Source organism: Halyomorpha halys, unplaced genomic scaffold (assembly GCF_000696795.3).
Source record: "Halyomorpha halys isolate HHAL.00 unplaced genomic scaffold, Hhal_1.1 Scaffold49.1, whole genome shotgun sequence".
Lineage (NCBI taxonomy): Eukaryota > Metazoa > Arthropoda > Insecta > Hemiptera > Pentatomidae > Halyomorpha > Halyomorpha halys.
In genome coordinates, this window is record NW_027115511.1 from 868,892 (window position 1) to 880,723 (window position 11,832).

Genomic DNA, 11,832 nt, shown 5'->3' on the forward strand with positions numbered 1-11,832 from the left:
AAAAGGAGTGGGTCTCTTGTTCAATGAAATATTTATATAAAGAGAAAGGAGTGGGTCTCTTGTTCAATGAAATATTTATATACAGAGAAAGGAGTGGGTCTCTTGTTCAATGGACTATTTAAATAAAGAGAAAAGAGTGGGTCTCTTGTTCGATGAAATATTTATATACAGAGAAAAGAGTGGGTCTCTTGTTCAATGAAATATTTAAATAAAGAGAAAAGAGTGGGTCTCTTGTTCAATGAAATATTTATATAAAGAAAAAAGGTGCATTTTGACTCAATGCCTAGGCTATTCTATCCCATTTATGTTACATAAAAAGCTATATTAATCGATCTAATTGATTGTTCTGAGAAGAAATATCCTTACTCAAGCTCATTGGTTATGTTGGTCTTGTTGATCGCAGTAAGATCTAACCTGCAAGTTACTGTAGAACGCAGTAAGATCTATTCTGTAAGTTTTTCCTTTTTAATTTATTATTCTATATTGATTTGAATTTTATCCAAAAGGTTAGAGATTGAAATTGATGCGAGTGACTTTGCAGTTTAGGAGGCTGTGCAGTGGATCGCCGGTAGGAAGAGCCCGTTTCGGTCGGAAGCTGTTGTCATGCTATGAATAGGAAAACGTGGCTATTGATAAAACTGATAAGGATGCTCCATTGATAACCTCGTCGCAAATGCTCTTCATTCAAGATAGTTTGGGCCGTCCATCTTGCCATTCGGTGCTAAAGGTAGCATTCTGAGTAATCATTCTGTTAAAAGGATTCACTCTTTTTTACCGAAGTCGATTTTATTTATATTACTATATTAAATTACAACAATATGATTCAGAAATGTAAGTTTATTTTAGTATTTGTTATTACAGCTGCGTCTAAACGGATTTATTTCAGTATATAATGTTATTACAGTGACTTCGAAAGGGATTTATTTTTGTTTTTCATGTTTATCTTATTTGCACTTTTTATAAATAGAAGATATTTTTTTTATGAAGGCTTGACGTTTTATCTTGGGGACCTCACCTCCTTACGACTTTTGCATTTGCATATCATCGAAAACAATATCTACTGGTTGACGTCATTGTCGTTATCTTTATCTAAACAATCAGAATTGCATTGTTTTCATTGGCTGTATATTTACATTCTATTGATTACTATCGTATAGAGCTTTGTCTTAACATTGTCACAGAAGTACCTTGCTTCCTTAGCGACTTGGGGATGAAAAAAATTACCTGATCCTGGTTCCTACTGTGGCCCTTCAAGTCCTGTAGGTCTTTGTCGTTCGTACTACCGTCCCAAGTGACAGCCCTCAGGTAGTAAGAAGAGCCCTCGTGCTACCTGTATCGATAAAAAATAACTCGAATACAAATAAACACTTGTTAGAGTCCTCCAGGACTTGGCCTGCGATGACAAGGACCTTGGCACTAGGAAGCTATAAAATGCACGCTCCTAGGATAGAATTATATTTAGTGCAGTGCCACGTGGGTGCAGTTAACTACACGTGCCGTCGAGCATTGAGCTGCAAATAGGCACAGCTTTCAGATTGGCCTAGACAGCAATAACAATAGCTACTATCTACAAATATTGGCTGTCAATTCCACCAAGTGGAATTAAAAAAATAAACACCTAATAAAATTTCTTTTTAATATTATAAATGAATATTTATCTATCTATTAATGTTTGTAAGAAAAAATATTTATTATTTATTCTAGCAAAGTATTAATATGCCGGCCATACTTGTTCCCATGAGTGTATGTAATGAAGAGTAGGTGCAAGTAACTAGCATAATAATAAAAAAGTTGACACATGAGGAGAAGATGGTTGGGGGTGCGGTCAATGAAACACAAATAAGTATGATTAACTTATTTTAATGTGCCGAGATTTCATCACTTCATTTTATTAATTCTATTTTGTAAAACTATTCATTGTATGTGTAAAATTATTCTGTTTATACTTTCTTTTTATATATTTTTTATTGTTCTATACTTACTGTGGTTGTTATCTTGTTTTGTTTTTAGAAACTCTAGCCGAAACGTCGGCACATTAAAATAAGTTAATCATACTTATTTGTGTTTCATTGGCCACACCCCCAACCATCTTCTCCTCATTTATCATCCACGGTCAACTATCTCTCATAATTATGAAAACTTGACACAAATTTTAAGTACTTCATTCTCAATTTATACTTTAAACAATCAATATACCTATACTTGATTCTCAAATTATAGTTTAAAGCAATCAATATATCTATACTCCATTATCGCATTATAGTTCAAAGCAAGAGATTGCCTTGGTGTTTGACAAGCGAGTTCTTTTTGCTTCCGGTTTTAGCACAGTCCTTGGGAACGTTTTGAACGTTAATCTTGTCCGCATTGGCGGTGGGTCATCCTAAATATAGTACGAGAAGGTTTTGTGTTCGGCAATACATTGCGATTATATGTACTGAAGCTGTGGACGATGATTCGGAAAAGCGTTTAGGTTCTATTTAAACATATATGACAATTTTTTAGGTTTATCAAGCGCGGAAGTATTAAAAGTGTATTCATCATATATATATTTGCACATATAAATAAATATTGCACACATGTATTTACACAACCTAGATCCAAAACCATCCTATGGAATTGCAGCCGTGTACCTCCGAAGCGGCCTTAGCTAATGTCGCTGAGGCTGTAGTGTTGGCGGATGATGGGATCGTTTGCAGGGCGTAATTTCTCTGAATCGCCTACCCTTCCTCGAAATTCCTAGAATGCGGTCGCTTTTCAACGACAAAGAGATACCTGGAACTTCTTTGATTACAGAAGAATGCTCTCAACCTCACACTTTACAAGATTACCAGTCTTCTCATGGTGAAGCGATTAGATATCTATCAAAAATAATTTCTTGGAGTGTTAAACTAATATCCCTGTAAAACACCAGTCTGTATTTTCATGTGCGCATAGTGGTTATTTTTTTTATTGTGATAATGACTGGGAAAAACATTACTGAAGGTTACATCATTGGAACCACCGTTGGCAATTTGTTAGTTTATTTAGTACGCCCTATTAATTGAACCATTATCGCGGTGGTTAGCTTTAAAAGCCGATTAGTCATGATTCTTTGAGAGCGGTTGCTGATGACGGCAATGGAAGCCAGCCTGGGCCAAGCAGTGTCATATCGATAATTTGTTGCTAATATATTTTATTTTCCTTCTTGATTTCTTAATAATTAATTAAGTTATATATACTGGTACAATTGTTCAATTTAAATATTTAAAAACTTTAACTTTTCTTTTTATTACACCCTTCCCGGTCATGTCTGACCTACGTGGATTATCTAGAAGTAACCAATCTATTCTAACTAAGGTGGTGGGACCGTCACAGAAATAAAAGTCAATATCCCAGCCCGGATTCAAATCGGCACGGCTACAGCCATGTGACAGTCGCTTAACTCCCTCAGCCACAAACGACACAAATATAAACTAAAACTGGAAACAATGATATCCAGTTTTGATTGGCTATTATTATTGTATTCTTATACCCTTCTTTCGATTGGTGTAATTTGACCTCTAGGGAATGAATGTGAGAAGGTCGGCTCCAATATTATTTTATCAGATCCTTTAAATACTTTACTATGTGAGCCTTTGCCATTGGCATGTGTTGATTTGGCTTGGGTAGCAGACGACTCCCTTACTGTTTTTATATTAATAGCTCGACTAATAATTTTCCTTTTTTTTCTGTGCCGGCGTCTCCCAGACGAAATTCTTTCAGAAATCCACCTTGCTGTATTGCCTATTAATATCCCGTGCCTTCCTTGACCGCTAGTGCAGGCTCGGTAGTGACCGGGTACCGTTGAGGGCGATAGTGAAAGGCCCAGATATAGTTGATATGGACTTGGGACGCAGGCGCCGAATGTTACGAAACAGCCGCCAGATGGAGCTATCACGCACCGCCTCGCGGTTCTTTATATCTTCATGATCAGTCGGCTCATATCTGCTAGTCTGTTCTGTGGACGCTCTTTGAATCGTTCCGTCATGTTGGCCTCTCTCTTCACCCATGTAAGTTATTTTCGATTTCATTACAGCATACATATGAGTCCGATTAGTTTTAATAGGAAATAACATTTAAAAAATTCTTTCTCTTCTAAAATAATTGACATTATTATATGCATTATTGACTAATTTTCATTAACCTTCTTAAGAGTAATTTTCTCAGAAATTTTATCAATATATACAGACATTTAAAATTATTAGAATTAATTTAAATATCAATAATATTTTGTAAAATTTTTGACTTTAACAATTTCAATTCAATCATTTCAATTAATCATCTTGTAATAGCTTTGATAATTGATCAATTACTAGTTGACCAGGATAACATTTCTCCTCTTCAGCAGCAACCTGGGGGGGGGGGTGAATGAATCATTTGATATTAGTTGAACATTTCTTATAGAGGCAAACTACGTCTTAACTTTCTATATCGAAGGCATGCTATCATTTAGTGTTGTTTATATGAACCTTATCATTTGGAGATAAGGGAAAACCTCATGATACTCTCCCTTCTATTATGAATGCTTGAGACAGTGGCACCGATCTGCCCCTGAATAACATGTGCCATTTGAACTTCGACTGTGTTATCAGCATCCATCAGTGAATTTGGAGTGGACCAATATATTAGAGCAGATTTTAAGAAGATGTCGTATTAGATCACTAGCATCTAAGAAAGGCAACCTCCATGATCCAGTCAGCCGTGGGACCGGAAATGACCGTATTGAGCTGAAGGCGTCAGAGGTAGGCGTTTCCGGTCAGCCAACACAAGACAAGGTATTCGCATGACGTCAGGACCCATCTGCCACGCATCTTTACCACTTCTTTTTATAGGCACTCGTCCCTTATAATGTTTTTTTTTCTTCTCTGAATAATGAATTGTTAAAGGATTAGTTGCTGGCTTGTTGAATTTTTTTATTTGTCGAAGACTATTACTTCTTCATTGATTGTTATTCAAGTGTCGATACTGTATGATAGTCATGATTATTATCATTTGTTATTTTTTTGTCCGATCAGTTAAAAAAGAATAAAGTGGTGCATCCTCAGCGGCCATTCTAAACCATATCTTTTATCAACTGCTCTTCGTGGGAAGGTGGCTAACGGACAATGGTGGCCGGAGGAACTGGTCTCGGTTCACTAACCCCCGAAAACAGAGGTCCCTTCCCCCACTTGGAGAATAGCCAGTGTGCCCACTCCTAGTGTCGGTGGAGGTCCTAGTATCCTTCTAGAGTCACCGAATGAAGCAACTTTCTAGTGCTACGTTCGTACCAATTGATGAGAGTGCCTTTTTATTTAATTGTGTCATTGTACTCAATCAACTCGAATTCATTATCTTCCAGAAGACCCGATTAAAGTTTCTGAACTCTCGTTTGGAGTTAGCTGATATGGAATTGAAGGGCTGAATATGTCCCAAGGAGGGTCAGGAGGGAGGGAAAGTGCAACAGATTCCTCGGGTTTTTATCCTTGGGTTACGTAAGGAGCAGGATGGTGGTTTCCAACGTCCTTGCTGCGAGGCCGCCCGTCTCTTGCGCTTGCGTAACCATCATATGTCTTGGCTGCTTCTTATCGTCCTCATTTGATCTCCCGTTTGTACTACCCAACCCTGTGTAATCTTAGATGAAGGTACTCTCCTCTAGTTCAGATCTTATCTCGCTCCTGGGGTGATCTGTTACTATTATTAATATCCGTAGCCACAAACATTAACAGGATATAGAAGTTGTAGTACGGAACCTCATAAATTGTAAGAAGTAAAGTGAGGCCCGTGTAGCCGATAAAGATGGAAATGAAGTGGATTGCAATTAAATAGTGCCCTAGAGAGAGAGGTCGTAAAGCCACGTGCCGATCGTAAAGCTCTCCTTCCCTCTCTCTCACTCAATGGCTTTCGTCTTGCTGCTGCGATAACACGGATCTCCCATCACATATACCTCTTATCTTTATCTACCTTTATTGTTTATGGCTTTTTCTTGCTGGCCAATTTTTAAAGAGAGTTTGATTAAGATTGAATCAAACTGCTATATGAATTGAATAGTTCATGACCCAAAATTGAAATATACTCAAGTTTAGTTCATAAGCCAATATTGAAATATACTCAAGTTTTTTTTATCTATAAATTGTAGTCATTCATTGCACTAAATATAGAAATTATTGCTCCTAATGATTTCCAGAGCTTAATTGTACCTCCTTCAGTGTCCCTATTCCCTACTGTGTAATTACGCTGAATTGGCTACAATGGATGTTGATTTGGAATAGGATTACACAGCGGCTGGAAGGGTAGGCTGTGAACACCTAGTAGGCTCCCAAATTTGCCTGCCATCCGCTGTTAGTCCTCCACCAAGTGGTCTTTATGCTCGATCTCAATTAGTTTTTGTTTAAAATCACGCTTAAAAACCTTGACAACTAGTCTCTTATCTTGGATATATGTTATACTTGATTATTTCATGTAGTGATTGAAATGAGTTAATAATTTACTTTCTTTTATGTCTATGAAATATTGAGAATCCTCATTATTTATTCTCTATGGTGTGATTGACGATTGATTTTGGCAGTCATCGAACATACCCCTTTTGGTGTACCATGCGGCGACCCATGGTGTTCAGGAAGGGAACATGTGCCCGAGATTCCTGATGAGTGAGTCACTCCTAATTGGCCGCCCACATTCTTAGGCTCCTTCCACCTCCTCTCCCTGTCTCTTAAAAAGGCTCTCGCTGTCAAAACAATGCTTTACAAAACTATATCTCAATATTTCACCAATTTTATTTTAACTATATTTATTTAGACAATTGTAACTTTATATTACAGATTTGTTTCTACTTTCTTTTTGTTATTGCAGAGAGTGGGTACGCTGCCTGTGATGTCTAGAGCAGGTCTCGACGCACCCAAGATCGTACCCGTCCAACCACCGACTAAGAGATCTACTAAAGACTTCATCTTCGGCAAGGTTATTGGTGAAGGGAGTTTTTCAACTGTCTACCTCACAAAAGACATTCATTCCGCAAAGGAGTATGCCAGTAAGTTTTATTCTTGATACTTTGAACATTTCTCTTCGAAGAGAGATTCTCTCCAACCTATTGATAAGTATTTTAAGCTGATTGATGTGTTCTTGATTTACAGTTAAGGTATGCGACAAAAGGCACATAATCAGGGAGAAAAAGACTGAGTACATAAAACGGGAAAGGGACATCCTGAACATGATCAGTTCCGCCGGGGTCCCTTTCTTTGTCAAGTTGTACTGTACCTTCCAAGACAATGACAGCCTTTATTTTGTCTTATCCTATGCCAAGAATGGCGAACTCCTGCCTTATATTAATAAAGTTGGTGCTTTTGACATTGAATGCACAAGATTCTACGCTGGCGAGATCTTGCAGGCATTGGAGCATCTCCAAAGGCTCAACATTATCCACAGGTGAATGCACAATTCAGGTGCCTTGTGAATTATGTATATAATTTTACATGACATGAAAATACAAAACTTTTTCTTATGTTATGTAGGGATCTTAAGCCAGAGAATATTCTCCTTGATGAGAAAATGCATATCCTCATAACAGACTTTGGTTCCGGTAAGATTGTAAAAACTGACGATGAAGCAGAAGACTGTGAGGATGAGACAAGGAGGAGAAGAAACAGTTTTGTTGGAACTGCACAGTATGTAAGCCCTGAATTGCTCACAGACAAGGTGGCACACTACGCATCAGACCTCTGGGCATTGGGGTGTATCATATATCAAATGATTTCTGGTCTTCCTCCATTCAGGGCAAGGTCAGCTTTCACTCTGCTTTATCATTTGTCTTATTATATATACTTTTATAATAGCTTAATTTTCATATTATATCTTCTAATTTTGTCGTTCTCTCTCTATTTTCAGACATGAATATGCTATTTTCCAAAAAATCCTGAAACTTGAATACGAATTTCCTGAAGAATTTGACCCACAGGCGCAGGATTTAGTTCAGAAACTCCTAGTATTAAACTGTAATGAAAGATTGGGAGCGAATGACAAGGATGGCTATACATCTATCAAATCACACCCAATGTTTGCTGGTTTGGATTTTGCCAGGTTACACCTGACTACCCCTCCTGCTATTTCACCGTACCTGCCCTCTTCAGGTGTTAGCCTAGATTACAAGGTAACTATCTCTAATTATTGAATTAAAATATAGCAAAATAGTTGATATTTTACTATTATTATTTTTTTCACGGAACGGTCTTACAGACCACGTAGATATCATTACTTTTGGCTACTCTCTTGTTTTTGTTTTTCCTTTCTTCTGTCCACGCGATCCCCTTTTTTGAATTTCTCTTTCCCACAAGAACCTTGAATTCCTTCAGTCTTTTCCAATAACTTTCTCCGCCCAGGCATTCCTGGTCCATTATTCCTAGTCTTTCCGCTTCTTCCTTTATCTGCCTGATGTATTTTATAATTATTAATTGTATTTTTATTGTTTTAAAAGGTACCTGACCACCTTGAGCCAGGATTGGACAGCCAGCTTAGTCGGCTGCTTGGTCTTGAGCCTGAATCTGGAAGTCCCAAGTCGAGGAGAAGCCAAGCTGTGGAAATTCTCTCTAATAAGGAACTAAGGGCATCCAAGCTGGAAAGCCAAGCAGCTGAATCTCGGTGGCATTCACTGGTCGATGGAAGGCTTATCCTGAAACAAGGGCTTGTCAACAAGAGGAAGGTAAATAAACAATTAAACAGCTATGATTCAATCTTCAGACTATGAATTTCGATTTCAATTTGCTTTTAAGTGTTCCTTGTAAAAAATTTACTAACAAACTATTTTCTTAATAGGGCCTTTTCGCGAGGAAACGGATGCTTCTGTTGACCGAAGGCCCACACTTGTATTATGTCGACCCAGTCTCTATGATAGTGAAAGGGGAAATTCCATGGTCCGACGAGATTACACCAGAACCGAAGAACTTCAAAATCTTTTTTGTGCACACTGTAAGTTTACTACCTAGTTCTATATGTTTAAAGGGTTTATTGATAGTTGGATTATGATTAATTTATAAAGCCACATTATATCAGTCATTCTTAAAAAACACCTTTGTTTACCCAGAAATGTAATTTTATTTAGATTATTAATGTAGATTCATGTTGGCATTCATTTTATATATATATATATATAATATTAATTATATTATATTATAGCATGTAGTTTCATTAGCAGCTGCCATAAAGGCATGTATTGCAAAATGCTAGGTGATTGACATATATGCACTGGTATTGAGATCAGAGCAACTGTAATTAACAATCTGTTGAATGAGATTCATTGCTTCCATAAGTAAATAAATATTTTGATTATTATGTTTTATATTTGGTTTAGATTAAATATCTCATTATTCTGAATTTTGGTTGACAATGTCTTGACCCTTAGATGACTAGTTTGTAGGAAGAAATTATAAGATGATCCCAAATGCTGAGAAATGATTCAGCATATGACAAGAACATAATTGAGAATCCATTTTTTGTACTCATACTTGACTATCTATAATATTTGATCAATTATTGTACGTATGAGACATATTGATTAATTGTGATGTTTTTGTTGTAGCCAAATAGGACATACTATCTTGAGGACCCTGAGGGATATGCCCTAGACTGGTGTAAAGCAATAGAAGAAGTGAAGGCTTTCTGCAGTGGAAAGAAAGTATAACCTCAAGCATTGCTGCAGGAGCCGCAACCATTCAACTGTGATACTAGCCAATAAGAAACACAAGAAGGGTCTTTGAACCTGCGCTATCGATTTGTATAAGTGATATGGACCTAAATGAAAGCACGTTGTGTACAATCTGTATTATTATATAAAACTCCTTGTACTAAATGTGTTTGATTCTCTCTCTCGCAATAAGAGGTTGACTATTTGTGTTGAGGCATTCCAGAGGAGTCTATTAGATGTGAATTAGTTAAAATATTTTTAGACGTACAAAGGTTGTTGTACATTGTGTATATATCTTAATTTATTTATTACCGTCATTGATATTATGTAAGTAGATAGGAAATGGAAATTGAGTGTTGATTTCTAAATCGTATTAGGAAAAATTTGATTTAGGCAATTTATTATTTAATATAGTTGTATTTATTGAATTTTCTACTTGGCATTGTAATATTTTTTATAAAACTGGCACACAGTCTATTTATTATTAGTAATAATGATTTTTAGATAATATGTTATTTATCTCTGACGAGAATTAGTTCAATTGTATTACATACGGGATAAATGTTACCAAACTCTATTTAAAGAAACTTACCTTACTGATTTCATGACGCAAGAGGGAGAGAGTCGTGTAATGTTTCACGTATAGATAAAGTACTTGAAATGACAATTTGTTTTGCTGATGTTTGAGATATATATCTTGGTGTATTGTCAAGTCTATAAATGACTTGATCTAGGGAGATTGTTAACTGTAATGGGTAATGTCATTAGGACAAAGCCAAACCTGTATTATTGATACTGCCCTAAACGGTTGCCGGCAACTGTTTTACTTTTGTGTGAGATGTTAAGCTTATATTTTTTAATATTTATTTTCAATTGTTGCGTTCCTTTTATAAGAGGGTTGACTTTTCACATTTAATCCATTGTAATGTTGGTTAATTACTATTTCAAGAGTAAGAAAAATAAATCCATTGGCAATTTGGCAGTAGTTTATAGGTACAAAAATTTTCTGAAAAAGCTATTAATAGATGATGACTAACCCTCTTGAGAAGTTATAAATATTATGTAGCCTTAACATTGACAATTTTATTTATAAAATAATTTGTGTCCTATTTAAATAATTTAATTATTCACTTTAATGATTGGTTATTGTTAAATTATTTTTCCCCTAGTCAGTGTTGTCGACTATTGGAAAATTTACTGTTCTGAATAACTTAGTGAACTACAGTATTTTAAATATTTATTCCTATTTATTTCTTTATGTTTGTATATGATAATAGTAGAAACATTAAAAAATATATAATAAAATGATATGTAGCATTTAATGATCATTTTTCTCTGACCTCTTTTCAATATCCTTATCATCTTTTTGCTCTTAAACGTAATAGAAAAGTAACAAATACGTAGCAGAAGCAAGTAAATTATACTTTTTATGAGTTAATAGTTTTTTTTTGTTTTGTATTATATTCATTATGAATTATTTGTCTTATGAAATTTAAAGATTTATATTTAAGCTAAGTAAGATTATAGCTATTGTCAATTGGCTGGTTCTACCTGATCTTCAGATTATTTCATTGTGTCAGTTCCAATTTACTGAAAAAATATTCATTGTCAGATTAGTAAGCCTAGTTTTAAAAGTAAAATACCTTCCTGAGTTCAACAAAATGGAAGAGATGTTTTTGATTCCTTGATGCAAGTTACCTGGATACCCAATTAAAGTATAATACCTGTGTAACTCATTATTGACTCACATATCATTGGTCTTCAGTAAAAAGAGCTAATTGAACCAATCGTGTTGTTTTTTTTTTATTGGATATTTTTTCCTATTATAATAATTAGCCTAGCTAAGAATATTACAAGTTCTCAGATATAAAAACATCCAAAACCTACCAGATGAGATAAAGTACATAATACTCTACCATATAACAGGAAATAATTAGATATGATGATAATCAATCCTAAGTGAATATCATATGAGGTCTTGGCTTGTAAAACATGCTGATTTTTTTTATTAATTGAAGTTTTAGGGCATCACTGACTTTTTAAAAGCTCATTTCATTAATTTCTGTAAAAACTTTAGGGAATTTGTTATCTTAAGAGAATAATGTTGACATTAAGCTATAGTAAGTGAAATAAAATAGGGAAAAATGAAAATAATTGGCGAC

The 11,832-nt window shown here is 35.4% G+C and overlaps 1 protein-coding gene across 6 annotated transcripts in view; it reads left to right on the forward strand.

The window, feature by feature from the left end:
- Pdk1 (Phosphoinositide-dependent kinase 1) overlaps window positions 1-10,992 on the forward strand; it is a 256,004-nt gene extending 245,012 nt beyond the window's left edge. For 4 of the 6 annotated variants that reach the window (XM_014435367.2, XM_014435335.2, XM_014435359.2 and 1 more), the window contains exons 2-8: window positions 6,847-7,024; window positions 7,128-7,419; window positions 7,506-7,772; window positions 7,879-8,140; window positions 8,465-8,689; window positions 8,803-8,955; window positions 9,566-10,992. In XM_014435367.2, the coding sequence (XP_014290853.1) occupies window positions 6,847-7,024; window positions 7,128-7,419; window positions 7,506-7,772; window positions 7,879-8,140; window positions 8,465-8,689; window positions 8,803-8,955; window positions 9,566-9,667 (1,479 nt within the window). In that variant the 3' untranslated portion in view covers window positions 9,668-10,992. Of the gene's footprint in view, window positions 1-658; window positions 728-3,907; window positions 4,029-6,846; window positions 7,025-7,127; window positions 7,420-7,505; window positions 7,773-7,878; window positions 8,141-8,464; window positions 8,690-8,802; window positions 8,956-9,565 lie in introns of those variants that run through there. The other 2 variants (XM_014435341.3, XM_014435338.3) reach the window with 2 other exon arrangements.
- Window positions 10,993-11,832: the final 840 nt, after the last annotated feature.